The sequence below is a fragment of the Oncorhynchus gorbuscha genome, linkage group LG01 (genome assembly GCF_021184085.1).
Source record: "Oncorhynchus gorbuscha isolate QuinsamMale2020 ecotype Even-year linkage group LG01, OgorEven_v1.0, whole genome shotgun sequence".
NCBI classification, from domain to species: Eukaryota; Metazoa; Chordata; class Actinopteri; order Salmoniformes; family Salmonidae; genus Oncorhynchus; species Oncorhynchus gorbuscha.
The window spans coordinates 92,756,941-92,775,575 of record NC_060173.1 but is presented as its reverse complement, the minus strand read 5'-3'; the positions used below and the strand labels follow the sequence as shown (position 1 = coordinate 92,775,575).

General features: G+C 43.3%; 1 protein-coding gene across 2 annotated transcripts; it reads right to left on the bottom strand.

Annotated features, from left to right (window-relative positions):
- Positions 1-3,417: 3,417 nt before the first annotated feature.
- Positions 3,418-17,948, bottom strand: wdr3 (WD repeat domain 3). Of its 2 annotated transcripts, none has more exons than XM_046365976.1 (24): positions 17,759-17,948; positions 16,572-16,773; positions 15,891-16,100; positions 15,636-15,754; positions 14,466-14,544; positions 14,219-14,314; positions 13,987-14,079; positions 12,862-12,963; positions 12,621-12,718; positions 12,285-12,386; positions 11,976-12,206; positions 11,688-11,781; positions 11,484-11,585; positions 11,217-11,299; positions 10,687-10,882; positions 10,418-10,518; positions 5,807-5,918; positions 5,434-5,568; positions 5,267-5,317; positions 5,111-5,179; positions 4,853-4,996; positions 4,561-4,733; positions 3,859-3,952; positions 3,418-3,770 (listed from the first exon to the last, which is right to left on the bottom strand). In XM_046365976.1, the coding sequence occupies exons 2-24, from the start codon at positions 16,743-16,745 to the stop codon at positions 3,615-3,617; spliced, it is 2,814 nt and encodes a 937-aa protein (XP_046221932.1). In that variant the 5' UTR covers positions 16,746-16,773; positions 17,759-17,948; the 3' UTR covers positions 3,418-3,614. The 2 variants fall into 2 exon arrangements, with proteins under 2 accessions (XP_046221932.1, XP_046221924.1); XM_046365968.1 differs by lacking the exon at positions 17,759-17,948 and adding an exon at positions 17,572-17,670.
- Positions 17,949-18,635: the final 687 nt, after the last annotated feature.

The following is an 18,635-nucleotide window of genomic DNA, read 5'->3' as shown; positions in this document are numbered from 1 at the left end:
TGAAAGTAGAGATATAATATATAATTATATATATAATAATTAGATGGAAATCATGGTTCATCCACATGACCGCTGTAGCTTTATGAATGTGGTGAGAAATAGAACAGCAAGAATGCAAGACATACTAACCATACGGGGTTATTCAGAAAAATAACGCCACAGAAAATTCAATTAGAAACCAAAGAAAAAGAGAGGTAAATAAAGAGAGTAAAAGGGCGGAGGCAGATAAAGGGAGCGTTCATATGGTAACTACCCCAGAGAGAGGTGGTCAGAGCTGGGCATGACTGAGCGTTCTGCCACCTCATCACTTAGACCCTGACTGGATGACCACCAAACCCTCGCCTTCTCCTGCCGCGCTCCCATAGCAACCAGGTTATGACTCAGGGTCTCCTCGGACCGATCCGCCACCCCATATCTTAGTCAGGTAGCTGCAGGCTTATTCAGCTAGAGTGCTGGATGCAGATTTAACCTAACACATGGCTCACTATTGGAATGACTTGTGAAATGATTCACTCACTAACTGACTAATTGTTAACTTACTGTTCACTGTTTCAATCTGTTGGAAAAGCTGAACACGTCCTCCAGTTCAGCAGGTGTTGCTCATAGCTCATCTGAACAACTTCTCAGACTTGTTTGCGGTTGCTAAGCAAAGGCATCCAAACAGAGGCCAAAGAAATGCCACACTGACACTGTAATACTAGAAGACATATAAATCTGTGAAAGATAGGGGTCATGTTCTGTTTGAACTTGAACACTATAGATAATGTATTATTTGGGGTCTGTCACCTCCATGCTGTGGTATGCAACTAATATGATGACGATGCTGTAATGATGTGGAGTTTAGATCAGTGGTCAGTCAGTGTTGGACCCTGTCCTAACCTTAACCATTATGAGCTGAACAGCAGAACAGGTGCTAGGGCTGTAATCTACACTTGGATAGGGGCCTTTAGATTCACATGGACGCCATATGTGGCTACCGCCAAGTGTTTTGGGAAAGGTAAGCCTTCCACCCAGTGGTCAAGTTCAGTAGTGTAGCCTACTGTCTCAGCTAGGTCACCTGTGATACAAGTCAGTATTAGACTTTGGGAGATGTCGTAGAAACTAGCCACTAGGACCAACAGTGAGTGTCTGCCTCACCATACGGTGTGCAAAAGGTTTCATGTTCGAATCCAATGAAAGAATGTTGTTTTTGAGATTTTTGTATTAAGCCTATCCCAAACCTCAACTCTTCGGCGTTAATGCCTATATTTTACCATAACCTTAAACATGTGGATTTAATGCCTCTGGTGCATTAGAGGCCTGTTAGAAACCAGTGATAGAAAGTTGTTTTTGAGATTTTTGTTTTAAGCCTATCCCAAACCTTAACCCTTCGGAGTTAATGCCTAACCTTAAGATTTCAGCATTAATGCCTAAACTTAACCTTAAACTATTTGAAATTTGGAACACCTTTGAAATTTGAGAAACATAAATGAACGTTTAATTCTGACGTCAGACTGCGGGAGCTTGTGACTGTCTAAGCCAATAGACCACTGAAGAAAAAGACGACTGTTTTCTCTCTCACTCCAATCCAACAGTGCCACGGCTGACTATTTTGGAAAACATTGTACTTGGCACACCTGATACAGCATGCCATCATATTATCTGTACAGCCTCTTAACACTTTTGTACATATAGGAGGGGTCCTCTGCATGAACGCAGCAATTACGATACATATCTGCTTTCGACCTGACCTGTGCTTATAGCACTTTTTGATGGTTATTCCATTCTCTTATAAACACTGATCTTGAAACTGGATTTGTCAATCCATATTAATTTATCCAGGAACACCTTTTAAATAAGACTACTAGAGGTAAGCACTTATTCTAAATTTCTCTCTGACAGTTTACTCATCTGAAGAGCCAAGAGTCTGTCATTTTCAAGAACAGTCACAGCTATGGAACCCACTGCCATTTCTCCCAGGTACACTGGCCTGTTGTCTGTGAAAAGCTATGAAGCTGAAATGAATAATAAACTCGGGGTCCGTGAGTATCTGTAGCCACAGTGCAGATGACTGAGATGGAGGGAGGAAACATCATAAACATTTCACTCACTGTGTGCTACAGCTGTTATGGGTGTTCGGTTAACAGCCAGAATATGACATGTTGACGAAAACACCAGGGAAATATTGCTATGAAATCCCTCACTTTTAGATATTGTTTGAGGCAGAGAAAGAGATTACACACAATCAACTGGAAAGGTGCACTGGAGGCTGTACTGAATAAGGCACGGTTAAATTGAATTCAGAGGTTTTACTGAAAAGTAACTTGGGGTAATATTGGGGTCAAACTTTGTTTGCTAAATAAAAGTTTATCTAAGTTTTCTGTTTTGATAATAAATGATGCATTCGAATGCCATTTAGATTCGTTTTTGTAATCTATTGCTGTTGGGTTGTAACAGTGTGTGTATGTGTCTGAGTCCGTTTTTTTCTGAAGAATTTTTAATTTTGGTAGGTGTGACATTTATGGCTTAAAGAGCCAAATCCAGCCTCGTAAAGAGCTGCCGTCCCTTTTTACAGCCTTATAAATACAGAGTAAATTTGTTTTTTTGTCTGACGCGAGATTAAAAAGTGAACAGAGGGAGGTGTTTTAAGGTGTCCATTTCATTCATTCCCGGCACCCTGCGGTCAGGATATAAACAGGATAAAAACGTGTTTGAGGTAGGTGTGAAACACTGCTGTTACAGGATTAACATTCAGGGTTGGGTGGGAAAACGTAAGCAGTCCATCTTTCAGCTAAATTTGCCACTGAAAACTGAGGTGGCAGATGTGGGTACTATACATTTTTGTGTCTTGCTAGTCTTCTTGAAATATGTAGTCTACGTACACGAGGTATAGACCCCCTAAATTCAGCCTGGGTTACAAGAGCAGTGAAGTAAAGCTGAAGCTGCCTTTCTCCTACTGATGGCAGTATAAAATAACTGGAGAGAAGAGGGAGGAGGGGTTGCCAGTAGCTGACTGAATCTAGTTCTGTCCTGTGTGCTCTTTGGGAGCAGTAGTCTTGGTGGTCTGAGACTCTGGTGGCCTGTGACTGATCTGACACCCACCCCCCCGAAGCCCACTTGGGTCCGGTTTGGCCCTGATCCAGCCATGAATCACTCCCCTAGGCTGTGTTACAGGAAGACCCAGAGAAACAGGCCTAAATCATACCTGTCCAAAACCCATGTGACAGGAAGCTAAGACCAACCAGAGAGGGAAAAGTCCAACTCAAAATGTAACTATTAAAGAAGGAGTTTTATATGAATGTTTTATACGAGCCTGTGGTTGCAGGGGGATCTGCTGTGTATACATACAGTACGTCCTTTGGACTTGAGTTAGGGAGCAGTGGATTTATTCATTCACAGGCCTTCTGTAAAACCTGAGGGAGTGAGGCTCAACATGAGTAACTCAGACACAGTTTATTTGGGAAATGAAGCATGTCATTGAATAACACAGTGTTATGTCCTATCAGGATCCTATAACAGTTCAGATATAAAACTAACAGTGTAAATCTCACTGCTTAAGGCCACCCCTGCAGTAGCCTACTGGTCATGATGTGGGGTGTATATATATATATATATATATAAAATCCTGTGGTGATTCAGGCAATAGTGAGAATAGCTCGCTCTCTCTTCTTCCTCTTCCTCCTCTTCTCTTTAAGGAGACCGGTGGCGTCCGCGAAAAACATGATCTCCTCTTTGCTCTCGACCTCCCTCTGGAGGAACTGGAGACCAGCACTGTTGAAACCCAGAACATCCTGGAGCAGAATAAGAGGTATAGTTTTATATGACTTGAGGATCATTAGCCTTTAGAGTACATTTTCTATATTTTCTGATTAGACTCACCCTGATCTCTCGGACTTTAGAAATGGTGTTGATTCTCAGCTCGTCTATGACGGTCAGCAGCATCTGGTTACTGGAGATCTGGCCAAAGTGGATTCTGGAGAGACAAGGACAAGCACAGTGAAGACTGACCCTGACAGTACTTTAGGCTCATCTACTCACACTTCAGGTACCTTAGAGACACCAGACACACACTTGTGTGAGGTTGTTTGCGTATGTGAGAAACACACAAACTGAGTAACAAACACTATTGATTGGTGCAAGGTTGTTTGTTAGCATAACCGTAGTCTCAAGGAGTCATCCTTCCAAATCTCGTTGTGTTGACTCAAATTTTGTAAGTCTGGAGAACTAAGAATTGGATTTTGCGATTGAAAGGAAGCGCTGGCTGTTAACGCTCACATTTTGTTGGCTCGGAGTAGAAATTATGTTTCCCTTCAGGAGAGGCATTTCCTTGCTTTCCCTATTTTCCTACTGTGTGTCAGACAAAGATTTATTAGCCTATGCAGTGTCATTTGTTTTATCTTATGGTAGCTAGCCTGTTGCAAGCCAGACAATTATTCAGAAACAGCACCCAGTCAAAATAGTTGATTGGCTTGATAAGTGGCAATGCGTCACTTGCTTAAATCTAAACTACACCTCTTCCTGAGGAGAACTTCTCCAGGTTTTCACACTACTTGAGAAGCCTGGCGCCAGAGGCTAGCATACCTGAGCAGGAAGAAGAGACAACGGCACACTAGCTCCACCTCCAGGCCGTCCTGGACATAACAGTTGAAGAGAGACAGCAGGTCTGGAATGTAGGGGAACGGCAGGACCAGCAAAGACACCTCCAGCTCACTGGACCGGACCTTCTTTATTACGTCCAAGACGTAGCGAGACGGCTGCAAGAGAGGGAGGAGGATGTGGTTACGAAGTTAACATGATAGTTCTGTTCCTCACTAATCTAGTACCCTTGGCTATGTATGTATTATGATTATTTCAGAAGGAATTAAAAACTTACAGAAACGTTTCCAAAGGCCACAAGGATAGGATTGGCCTTAGGTGGAGGCAACTGTTTTCCGGCTGACTGGCAGGCTATCTGATGCTCCTCCATTTTCCTGCTCTCTGATCTGTACAGCTCCAGAGCCTCCATGACACGCTCAGCCTGAAGAGACACACACACCAGCCATTACAAACTACACACACATGCCAATCCGAACGTGCACACACACACAACCTCTCCATCTCTGCAGTCTAGTTATTTGACATGGAGACTCACAGCTTTGACTGTCTCTATGGTTTTCTTCGCCGCTGGTGCTGCCTCTGCATCTTTGATCTCTCCTGGAACCTGTGAGACACACAAGACAGAGACTGAACGACACGGAGAAAACAAACATTTTCATTTCCACTGGTTTGAAATAAAGTCAGCACTTACCACAGGCTCATCCCCTTTGGCCATGCCCTCCTCAAACTCAGCCTCTCTCTCCTAAAGAAAAACATTTGAGAGGGTGAAAAAGTTCAAGATAAAACCTGATTGGTGTCCACTATCTCCCTTCCCTTTTACCCACAGAGAGAGCATATTTCTGGGGCACCACTACCCACCATCTCCCTCTCTTCCTCCAGGATGATGGGTTCTCTGGTCCTCTCCCAGAGCCTCAGGGACTTGTCGTGAGACGAGGACACAATGTGGTCCCCGTTAGGACTGATGGCCAGACACCAAACCTCCCGATGGTGACCCTGAGGATAGCACGTCACACACATGGGTCAGCGGTTAAAGGTCAACACTAGGGGTGGGGTCAAATCCATTTTCAATTTAGTCAATTAAGGAAGGGAAATGTAATTCCTCCAATGGGAAAGAAAGAGCATTTAGGTAATTGGTTATGTCACTTATCAATTTTCCCCAAAATGTTATCATGAACTCTAGGCCTCATCTCCATATGGGAAATGTAGACAACAGCATGGGAGTGAATGTCACCTCTAAGGTCTGGATGTGCTCAAACTTGTCTGCGTCCCACTGTTTGATCTTCTTGTCCTTCCCCGCTGTGAAGAACAGATGGGTTTTGGGGACAAACTGAAGGAACATGACGCTGAGAAAAGAGAGAAAAAAGCAGACGAGAAATGAAAAAAACAGCAACATGAAAGAGCAGATGGGGTGATGTCATCGGTCAGAGGCAGCTAACAAGGACAGTGTTTTTGAAACTGGAGTTTAAATTAAATATTTTACTGGAAATGGGGAGAATGAAGCCAACATCTATTAAATTATATCATTCAAGACCGTTGGTCAAGCTTCCACACTGAGCCATTTACACTGACCATATGGCTGACAGCTTAGGACGAGGTGTTCTTGCAGTATATTCTATATTCATATTAATATATAAACTCAACAAAAAAAGAAAACGTCCCCTTTTCAGAACCCTTTCTTTCAAAGATAATTTGTAAAAATCCAAATAACTTCACAGATCTTCATTGTAAAAGGTTTAAACACTATTTCCTGTTCAATGAACCATAAACAATTAATGAACATACACCTGTGGAACGGTCGTTAGACACTAACAGCTTACAGACGGTAGGCAATTAAGGTCACAGTTATGAAAACTTAGGACACGAAAGAGGCCTTTCTACAGACTCTGAAAAACACCAAAAGAAATATGCCCAGGGTCCCTGCTCATCTGCGTGAATGTGCCTTAGGCATGCTTCAAGGAGGCATGAGGACTGCAGATGTGGCCAGGGCAATAAATTGCAACGTCCGTACTGTGAGACGCCTAAGACAGAGCTACAGGGAGACCGGACGGACAGCCGATCGTCCTCGCAGTGGCAGACCACGTGTAACACCGGCACAGGATCAGTACTGTGAGCATACTCTGAGCATCACACCTGCGGGACAGGTACAGAATGGCAACAACTGCCCGAGTTACACCAGGAACGCACAATCCCTCCATCAGTGCTCAGACTGTCCCAAATAGGCTGAGAGAGGATGGACTGAGGGTTTGTAGGCATGTTGTAGGGCAGGTCCTCACTAGACATCACCGGCAACAACGTCGCTGAAGGGCACAAACCCACCGTCGCTGGACCAGACAGGACTGGCAAAAAGTGCTCTTCACTTACGCAAGACAGGAATGTCAGTGTTCTGCCATGGCTAGCGAAGAGCCCGGATCTCAATCCCATTGAGCACGTCTGGGAACTTTTGGATCGGAGGGCGAGGGCTAGGGCCATTCCCCCACTGAAATATCCGGGAACTTGAAGGTGCCTTAGTGATAGAGTGGGGTAACATCTCACAGCAAGAACTGGCAAATCTGGTGAACTGGTGCAGTTTATGAGGAGTTGCACTGCAGTACTTAATGCAGCTGGTGGCCACAACAGATACTGACTGTTACTTTTGATTTTGTTCAGGGAAACATTATTCCATTTATGTTAATCACATGTCTGTGGAACTTGTTCAGTTTATGTCTCAGTTGTTGAATTTTGTGATGTTCATAAAAATATTTAAAAAATATTAAGTTTGCTGAAAATAAACGAAGTTGATGGTGAGAGGACGTTTCTTTTTACCTGGGTTTAATACATACACATATACAGTTGAAGTTTACATAGAAGTTTACATAGACTTATGTTGGAGTCATTAAAACAAATTTTTCAACCACTCCACAAATTTCTTGTTCACAAACGATAGTTTTGGCAAGTCCGTTAGGACATCTACTTTGTGCATGACACAAGTCATTTTTACAACAGTTGTTTACAGACAGATTATTTCACTTCATCACAATTCCAGTGGGTCAGAAGCTTACATACACTAAGTTGACTGTGCCTTTAAAAAGCTTGGAAAGTACCAGAAAATTATGTAATGGCTTTAGGAGCTTCTGATAGGCTAATTGACATAATTTGAGTCAATTGGAGATGTACCTGTGGATGTATTTCAAGGCCTACCTTCAAACTCAGTGCCTCTCTGCTTGACATCATGGGAAAACCAAAATAAATCAGCCTAGACCTCAGAAAAAACATTGTAGACCTCCACAAGTCTGGTTCATCCTTGGGAGCAATTTCCAAATGCCCGAAGGTACCACTTTCATCTGTACAAACAATAGTACGCAAGTATAAACACCATGGGACCACTCAGCTGTCATACCGCTCAGGAAGGAGACGTGTTCGGTCTCCTAGAGATGAACGTTCTTTGGTGCGAAAAGTGCAAATCAATCCCAGAACAACAGCAAAGGACCTTGTGAAGATGCTGGAGGAAACAGGTACAAAAGTATCTATATCCACAGTAAAACGAGTCCTATATTGACATAACCTGAAAGGCCGCTCAGCAAGTAAGAAGCCAAAAACTGCCATAAAAAAGCCAGACTATGGTTTGCAACTGCACATTGGGACAAAGATCGTACTTTTTGGAGAAATGTCCTCTGGTCTGATGAAACAAAAACAGAACTGTTCAGGCATAATGACCATCGTTATGTTTGGAGGAAAAAGGGGGAGGCTTGCAAGCAGAAGAACACCATTCCAACTGTGAAGCACGGGGGTGGCAGCATCATGTTGTGGGGGTGGCAGCATCATGTTGTGGAGGTGCTTTGCTGCAGGAGGGACTGGGACACTTCACAAAATATATGGCATCATGAGGATGGAAAATTACGTGGATATATTGAAACAACATCTCAAGACATCAGTCAGGAAGTTAAAGCTTGGTTGCAAATGGGTCTTCCAAATGGACAATGACCCCAAGCATACTTTCAAAGTTGTGACAAAATGGCTTAAGGACAACAAAGTCAAGGTATTGGAGTGGCCATCACTAAGCCCTGACCTCAATCATATAGAACATTTTTGGGGAGAACTGAAAAAGCGTGTATGAGCGAGGAGGCCTACAAACCTGACTCAGTTACACCAGCTCTGTCAGGAGGAATGGGCCAAAAATCACCCAACTTATTGTGGGAACCTTGTGGAAGGCTACCCAAAATGTTTGACCCAAATTCAACAATTTAAAGGCAATGCTACCAAATACTAATTGAGTGTATGTAAACTACTGACCCACTGGGGATGTGATAAAAGAAATAAAAGCCGAAATAAATCATTCGCTACTATTATTATGACATTTCACATTCTTAAAATAAAGTGGTGATCCTAACTGACCTAAGACAGTGAATTTTTACTACGATTAAATGTCAGGAATTGTGAAAAACTGAGTTTAAAAGTATTCGGTATTGTATGTAAACTTCCGACTTCAACTGTGTGTGTGTGTATATAATATATATATATATACACACACACACAGGCAAGAAAAAGTATGTGAACCCTTTGGAATTACCTGGATTTCTGCATAAATTGGTCATAAAATTTGACCTGATCTTTATCTAAATCACAACAATAGACAAACACAGTCTGCTTAAACTAATAACACACAAACAATACGTTTTCATGTTTTTATTGAACACACTGTGTAAACATTCTTAGTGCAGGGTGGGAAAAATATGTGAACCCTTGGATTTAATAACTGGTGTGCCCTCCTTTGGCAGCAATAACCTCAACTAAATGTTTTCTGTAGTTGCGTATCAGATCTGCACAATGGTCAGGAGGACCATTCTTCTTTACAAAACTGTTTCAGTTCAGCAATATTCTTGGGATGTCTGGTGTGAACCGCTCGAGCTGAGTCTTTTTTTCTCCACAGTGTCATGCCACAGCATTCAATCTGTTCAGGCACTGAGGCAGCAAAGCAGCCCCAAACCATGATGCTCCCTCCACCATATTTTACAGTTGAGGTTGATGTTGGTGTGCTGAGTCTTTTTTTCTCCACAGTGTTGTGTCTGTAGATTCATCCGTCCACAGAATACAGTAGTGCTTGACGTGCAGCAATGTTTTTTTGGACAGCAGTGGCTTCTTCTATGGTGTACTCCCATGAACACCCTTCATGTTTAGTGTTTTACGTAACGTAGACTGGTCAACAGAGATGTTAGCATGTTCCAGAGATTTCTGTAAATCTTTAGCTGACACTCTAGGATTCTTCTTAACCTCATTGAGCATTCTGCGCTGTGCTCTTGCAGTCATCTTTGCAGGACGGCCACTCCTAGGGAGAGTAGCAACTGTGCTGAACTTTCTCAATGCATCTTACCGTGGACTGATGAACATCAAGGGTTTTAGAGATACTTTTGTAAACCTTTCCAGCTTTATGCAAGTCAACTATTCTTAATCTTAGGTCTTCTGAGATCTCTTTTGTTCAAAACATGGTTCACATCAGGCAATGCTTCACGTGAATAGCAAACTCAGATTTTATATTGCAGCGCAGCTCTAACCAACATCTCAAATCTCATCTCATTGATTTGACTCCAGGTTAGTTGACTCCTGACTCTAATTAGCTTTTGAAGTCATTAGCCTAGGAGTTCACATACTTTACCCAACCTACACTGTGAATGTTTAAATGATGTATTCAATATAGACCAGAAAAATACAATAAATGGTGTGGTGTTTGTCTATTGTTGTGACTTAAGAGGAAGAGCAGATCAAATTTTTAACAAATTTATATAGAAATCCAGGTAATTCCAAAGGGTTCACATACTTTTTCTTGCAACTGTGTGTATATATAATATTTGTTGTATTTTTTCTGTACCTGTCATCGTGGGCAAACATAGATCTGTGACAGTCCCCAAAGTCCAGACCCCAGATCTTGACATTTCTGTCTGCAGAGCCAGTTGCTATCAAGGCACTGTCCTGAGAGATGGACAAGTAACATTCAGAGTCAAGACAGATTGAAAACATACACGCAGCAACTTTAACCAACACACACTCAAGTATGCACATTCCATTTTCATCTACTGTCACTCATTACATTCATTTTTCGCTTAGTTTGGGGTTGCTAGGATGAGTACCGGTACTCACATGAGAGATGTCCAGGCAGAGCACAGGCAGCTTGTGTCCATACAGAGATAAGAAGAACTTCAGTGTGTCTGTGTAGAAGACCTTGACGGTGCAGTCCAGCAGGGAGACAGCCAACAGTCTCTGATCAGGAGAATATTTCACACACAACACATCCTCATCCAGCTGCAGTGTACGCACGTGTTTCACCGTCAGCCTCCTGCAACACACACACACACACACACACACACACACACACACACACACACACACACACACACACACACACACACACACACACACACACACACACACACACACACACACACACACACACACACACACACACACACACACACACACACACACACACAATTAGAGCCGAGTAAATAGAAACTCCAGTCAAGTGCTCACTTGATAAAAGCGCACTTGAATAACAGCGTGCAGCCTGACTGGGCATAAAACTAGTTGCCTGTAGTATGAAACTGCATTCTAAGTGTTATTGACACTATGTGAAACACTATGTGAAACAGAAGGAATAAAGCTTGGCTTACTTCTGTGCAGCGTCTTCGTCCTTAATCAGCTCAAACTCCCAGAACTTCACCGTCTTGTCAGCCCCGCCAGTCACTATCCCCCTCTGAGGAAATCACATAATTACAGTCAAATAAACAGTCAGAGCAAATGGGAATGTTGTTTATTTTATTTTTTTAAATACTATTTTATGGGCTTTTGTCTACAGATAAGGGGCCTATGGAGTTGTACACTACATGTATTGTGGATGATGTCGAATATGGACAGAAAGAGGCAGACACAGACAGTACCTGATCAGGAGACAGACAGAGGGACCACAGAGCTCCGTTATGGGCGTCGACAGTCTCCAGGAGGGTACCTGATGCCAGGTCAAAGATCTGAATCTTACCACTCTGATAGAGAGAAGGTTAGCCTGGGTTACACACAATAGATTAATACTGGATAATACACTTATACAGTAGTTTGGTGTACGTTAGTGTGTGCATGCGTGTTACCTTGGTCCCTAGGATGATCTGCCTGTCTCCAGGGACAAACAGGGAGCAGAGGGCGTAGTCACACGCCATGGTGCGAATCACCTGCAGGGTAGACCTGTGACGGGGTAGAGACTTCCCGTTAGACACCCAATCAGAATGTAGAAAACTGCTCATAATACAGTATGTGTCTAGGAGTCATAACATGTGTCACCTTTAAAAGATGCTGGAAAGCCAGCTTAGTGAACTAGATTTAACTTGTACAGTGAAACCACATGGTCACGTCAGTCCTGTGTGACCGGACTTTCCCACCTGTTCCAGACTTTGACGGTGTCCCCAGAGGCGGAGAGGACAGCGATGTTGTCTGAGCTGAAGGCCAGCGTGCGAGCATCGGTGCGGTGGCCTCCCAGGGTGAGCCGGGAGGTCTTAATGCCCGTGGGATTCTTGTCAGACGTCTTGAGACTGTAGGTCTCCACGGTGTTGTTCTGGAGCAGCATGGCTACCTTCAACTCCCCACCCGCACACATCAGGCAGTCCACCCATCTGGGATATACATGAGACTAAATGTTGGTTGGTTGATTGAGTGTGTGAGAGAGTGCACGTGTGTGTGTTGCTGTGTACCTGATATTGGCGGAGGCCTTGATGTTGGTTAGTCTCACAATCTCATTTGCCAGTTTCCTCTCCACCACAGGCTCTGGGGCATCCTCTGCATGCTGCGCATCCCTACACCAGAGGGCAGCAGCACCTCATCTTTACATTTCACCAATTTCATCAACATAACTGTATTTATAAACATTGGAAGTATTTAGTTTGATTGGAATTAGATTCCACACATTTTCTTATTTCAAATAATCTCTGAAGGCTTTGCAGTATCTGCCTGGCCCAACTTGGGCTATCTGCAGGCTGGTCCCTGCCGTGGCTGAGGTGACAGTGTGATCTCTACTGTGTGCAACATACCTGGCCTTCTTCTTGGCTCTCTTCAGCTTCTTGGCCATCACCCGCTCCACCTCGTCCTCCGGCAGCACACTGAACACCTCCAGCACTGTGTCTGAGCCCTGAGAGAGAAGGATGTGGAAAAGGAGGAAAGATCAGAGGGGGGAATACACATTACATTAGTGATCTGAGAAATGTATGACAACAAATCAATATTACTGGAGGGTAAGTAAGACTGTACCAACATTAAAAGGTCAAAACTTACATGGCACGCCAGGACCTTGGCCTTGGCATCGGTAGTCATGGAGACTACCCTGTCCCTGGCCTCTCTCAGCAAAGAGCCAGCTTTCTTACAACTCAGGATCCTCTGTGTGAGAGAGAGAGAGAGAGAGAGAGAGAGAGAGAGAGAGAGAGAGAGAGAGAGAGAAAGAGGGCAAGAGGGAAAAGTATGAAACACAAACAGATTTCAGATACACATGTATTAGACAGCAACGATAACTAACAAACTTCCGTACTTGACAGTGTTCCGTACACGTGACCAAATAATTGATATACTTACAGGTCAACTGTAATATGAATACCATTGTAAGGCACAATTTCTCCTCTTACCAGCCAAATCAATGACGAGACCATCTCTTCATGATTGAAGAAGGCAATGGAGCTCCGTAGGATCTTTTTAAAAATGGCGGGTGGGGAAGTGAAGGCTACTGAGTAATAGTGAAAGGGGGAGATATGTCGTATGCGGAAACGCCTTTTTTCACCCGATTTGTCCAACTGATCACCTATAAAATTGTTATAAAACACCATAAAGTTATCTTCAGATGAAAACAGCGGCTGTCACGGCTTTTGAGTCATGATGGCTTGCAGTGATGACGCAAACAATGACTGCATTCAGTTGACTACAATTGACTACGTATCCATTCCCCTTTGCTTGTCCCTTACACTTTCTTGTTTAGTTTTTTTTTTATCTGCGAGAGAAGTGCTACCCCTGGTGGAAAGGCTGTACAGCACACGTGTTGCATAATGCGTCGTACAATATGTTGTGATACGTCACAATGTATCGTACAGCATCAGAGTGGGCAGATTTTTAAAACTTTTCTCAAAAACTATTTGTCTATTAACATGTCAGTCAACGCTTGAATAGAAACTTAGTTTACACCCCGGATTTTGATGCCAATAATCACTCAGTCCCATTAGTTTTCATCGCAGCCTCGTTTGAATGCAGCGGTACACAAAATCTGTACGGAACCGTGTTAGCTACCGTTACATATGCCATTCATTACTAGCTACTATACTTCTTCAGAGTTATTTTCTAGATGAACAGATTCACTTGTGCTGCAGGTAACCAATCATGGTGTTTTGCCCTGCAGTGGATCATGGTCTGTCCTACCTCCTCAGGGCTCTCATCCACAACTTCCTCCTCCTCATCATCATCAAGTAGGCTTTTTCCTTTCTTCTCCTTTGGTTCACCAGCCTCTCTGCCCTGAACGACGGACAAACCGAGAGAGAGTGAAGGACTCAACTAGCCTTTTATTCAGATAAGATATTTTCGACCTTTTCATTATTGTCCAAAATATGTAGTTATGTGTGTAGAAGGCTCATTGTAGCTCCTCTGTGCTTACCTCCTGTAGGTAGTTGACGTCCCAGGCCCGGAGCTCACTGTCGGCTGAGCCTGTTATCAATCTACTCTCTTGGTTCAGCAGTGCCATGCCCCAGACCTGACAAACACACAACCAAGGGGATCCAATCAGATAAGTGTCTCTCAGAAATGACAAACTAATCAGACAAGGGATCCAATTACCTCTTAGTACACCATACAATGTCAACAACACGTGACAATCAAATGTTAAGACAGGCAGGAGCACTCACCTCACTGCGATGTCCCAGCATGGTCTTAAAGCAGTGCTGAGTGTCCAGGTCCCACCACTTTACAAAGCTGTCCTTGGAGCTGGAGAAAACAACAGAAAGATCATTCAGACATCAGGGGGGGATGTAACTTTCCCTAGCTGGTATCCAACCTGCGCTCCTCGTCTTTCAACACCAGAACACTAAAGGCGTCCGAATGTTCCCAAAACAGTTCAAGCATATATTCTGACATTTTGTGAAGTTGTTAGTTTTGGTCTTCGGCAAGGGTTTTTTCAGCTGTTCGTGCAAACGACATTTTTTCTCGATGCAAGACAAAGTTCGTAGCCGAAGGCTACGCCCTTTCGTTGGTAATTGGTCAACAGTAGGGATTCTTAAATAAAGTGTTCTCGTGCACATGTTTTTACTTGAGAAATACTGCACCAAACATCTTAGTTAGATGTCAAATTAAGCGACTAAGATCTCTGCAAAAACATAAATTAATGACAGATCTTTTTGTTGAGGAAGTGTATACTGGCTACGGTATCAAAAAATAAATAAATTGAGCGGCGGTCTTTTAAAGGTCATGAAATTTGAAGATATTTGAAGGAGAGCTAACCAAAGTATGAAACATGACTTGCTTCTACATTGATAAAGTTTGATCATAAAGTTACTGGTCCCCTCCCCCATGTCAAAAACTTGGAATCATTATTAAGGGGACAAGGTGACATCACCTTAACTCTCATTTTAATACACCAATGGTAACATGATATTCAATCAGCATGGAACAAAAGGGGGGGGGGGGGACTGAAGCAGTTGTCATGTCAACACATGCATCAGCGCTGCTATGAACCGCATTACAAGAGACACGCCAAATGGGAGATATCATTGATACAATTTCAATGTTGTTTGAGTTGCTTTATGTATCACCAAATTAACTTGAGATGATTTTACTGCAACACTGCATCCAAGTTCCTCGACATAGGCGTTTCAAAGAGCTGTCAGTCAAGGCGAGCTCATGAATATAAGCTCCCTGCCCAATCAGCCTGTCTTTTCAAACTTCTTGGTAGTTAGCCATGAGAGAAAAAGTTATTTTCAGAATGACTGTTAAACACCTTTAAGGGAGTATGCCGACGCCTTAACAGTACCAAGGGCCAAGACAGAAAGTCAGAGCCCTACATATGAGTGATGTACTACCTGGTGACCAGAAGGTTCTTGTCTTTGAGGAAAAGGGCCTGTGTGACAGCGTCTTTGTGTCCTTTCAGTCGGTACAGACCACACTCGTTGATCACATCCCACACAATCACATCCGTGTCCTGAAAGGAAGAGATAATAATAGGCATATCACTAAACATATTTTAAATGCAAACGCCTTAGCTTGATCATGACGTCAGGACAGTGGACATCCCTGGGGACCTTGCCATCTCTATGGCAGCATAGTTCTGTTCTTACCCTGGATCCGGTCACCAGCTGAGAACCGAGAGTGTCGTAGCGGATCACAGTGACTGCGGACTTGTGCCCGTTGAAGGACACGTTGCTCTCGCCGTTCAATAGGCTGAAGATGCGCACAGCCCCGTCCTCGTAACCCACGGCAACATAGATGCCATCGGGGGAGGGGCAGAGGTAAGTCACCTCGTGCTTGTTCCCCTTGAGAATAAGAACCTGGGACAGAGGAGAGGACAGTTTCAAAGGAAGACATCTGACCTAATATGTCATCTCTCACTATGAGGAAATACTGGTGATATATACAGTTACAACTTGGTATCACTGGCCAAGTCATCTTATTTGAGTTATCGACAGCCATGAGTTACGACCTTTCAGACCCAATTATAAGAGCACTGTCAGCAATGATGACCCTGATTTTAATTTTACCTTTATTTAACCAGGCAAGTCAGTTAAGAACAGATTCTTATTTTCGATGACGGCCTGGGAACAGTGGGTTAACTGCCTGTTCAGGAGCAGAACGACAGATTTGTACCTTGTCAGCTCGGGGGTTTGAACTCGCAACCTCCCGGTTACTAGTCCAACGCTCTAACCACTAGGCTACGCTGCCGCCCACTTGACATCGGCTATGACAGCAGCAGTAGCCTACTGAGTCAACCCTACATGAATAGATCATCCCAAGTCTCTCACCTTCTCTGCTTTACGCACGTCCCATATGAAGACATGCTCGCAGGCAGCCACAGCCACAAAGCGTCCTCTCTCCCCTCCTCGCATGGTGACAAAGGCGATGTTGGCCTTCTGGCTCCCAATTACTCCGAACACGGCGCTGGCAGCATAGCGCAGGTACTGCTTGGTCAACCCCATGGTCGCAAGATCAGGGCAATATCACAGGCTAGAGAGGATGAGACAGTGATTATGAATATCATATGATGATGGATTGGAGAACAGACAAGGAAAGACAACTGGAGCATCAGCTAGCCCTTCTGACTTCAATGCATTACAGAAGGGCAAGTGCATCAGCATTATGTAGGCTAAACGGTGAAACAAGTGTACAATGTGCATTATAGCAAGCCTGGGTGCCAATCTGTTTCTGCCCCTTGCTAAAAACTCCTTATGGAATTGTCCTGCTTGGCTTGACAAGGAGTAACGTTAGGCAAGAGCACAAACAGATCTGGGACCAGGCTACATTATAGCTACAAAACAATGTATACAACAGTTACTAGTAGTACTGTAATAGCTAGCTAGCGAAGTAAATTCTGACAACTACATTTGTTAGAAGACTTGGTGAGATCCAGTGACCATGTGAGACCATAGCCAAGGACAGCAAATGTGTAACGTTACCGTTAGGCAAGAGCACACACAGATCTGGGACCAGGCTACTTATAGCTACATCATACAAAACAATGTATATAACAGTTACTTGTACTGCTGTAATAACTAGCTAAGTCAATTCAGAGAACTGCATTTGTTCGAAGACTTAGTGAGATCCAGTGAACATAGCCAAGTTTCGCTGCAGTAGCTGGCTAGCTATGTCGCTAACTTTAACGTTAGGCCCACGTGGTGTTCCACAGCATCGCTAATAAACCAACTAAATTACACAGTAAAACAAGCAAAACATGTTTTGAGACTGATTGATAACCGTTTCGTTTACACATTTATGATGTATACTTTTCCCAATTGTTTATCTTACTTGAATAATGTTACTAATTCCCAGATTGAGGCATCCAGTCAGTGATGTTTTCTGACTTATTGGCACACGAGGAAGACCATACTAATCAAACACAGTTGGTCGAACACAAACACGTAAGCACACATTGATGTCTCTCAAATTTCAGAAAGGCAGATACGACAATGCGTATATTAAAAACATGTGTTACCTGAGTATTGTACTTATGGTTGTTTTGCAATATATGAAACTAACGATCAATCACATGGACTTTTATATGTATCCATTACTTTAGTCTGTATAATGGGTATTGTGTTGTTATTTTACAGAAAATATCTCCTCAGCCATATATTTGACCATATCTAAATGCCTAAATTTACCGACAATATATAAAACTCTCGAGGATTTACATACAATTCCACTCCTCTGAGTGGCGTTGTCCTATGCGTATTACACAAATGTTGTGATTTATCGTGAGACCCTAGCCATTATTCCGTAATATTTTTGTGAGTGTGTGTGTCTTCTACGGAGGGATAGGTGTGTTATTTGTCATGATCAAAGATTTTATTTCATATTGACAAGATAGTCGAGTGACCACTCTAACAATGGAAATACATGTCCTCAAAGATGGAAGACAGGCGGGAGGAGGCGAGATCAGGTGGGACCATTCAAGCAAGACAGTACAGTATGAAGCAATATTTGGTTTGGGGTCCTCTCACCTCGAGGTAAAACATTTCAGTGGCCCCCCTCGTGACAGTGGTGAGAAAAGTTTTAAAGTAAATTTCCTAAAATTCTACACATTTTGCCATGGGGCGGAGAAAAGAAAATTGCAGTTACAGATAATTTCCTACAACATCTGTAGCCATGAAATGCTTTGAAAGGTTGGTCATGGCTCACATCAACACCATCATCCCAGACACTCTGGGCCCACTTCAATCACATCCTGCCCCAACAGACCCACAGATGACACAATCTCTATTGCACTCCACACTGCCCTTTCCCACCTGGACAAGAGGAACACCTATGTGAGAATGCTGTTCATTGACTACAGCTCAGTGTTCAACACCATGGTGTGAAACATGATCAAA

What these genes read in the sequence shown, in the direction of transcription:
- wdr3 (XM_046365976.1), bottom strand. Translation starts at nt 16,745, where the DNA reads ATGGGGTTGACCAAGCAGTACCTGCGCTATGCTGCCAGCGCCGTGTTC. An exon ending in TGCTGGGACATCGCAGTGAG is followed by an intron (nt 14,315 to 14,465) that starts GTGAGTGCTCCT and finishes TGTGTTTGTCAG; the next exon opens with GTCTGGGGCATGGCACTGCT. An exon ending in AGAGCCAAGAAGAAGGCCAG is followed by an intron (nt 12,387 to 12,620) that starts GTATGTTGCACA and finishes CCTCTGGTGTAG; the next exon opens with GGATGCGCAGCATGCAGAGG.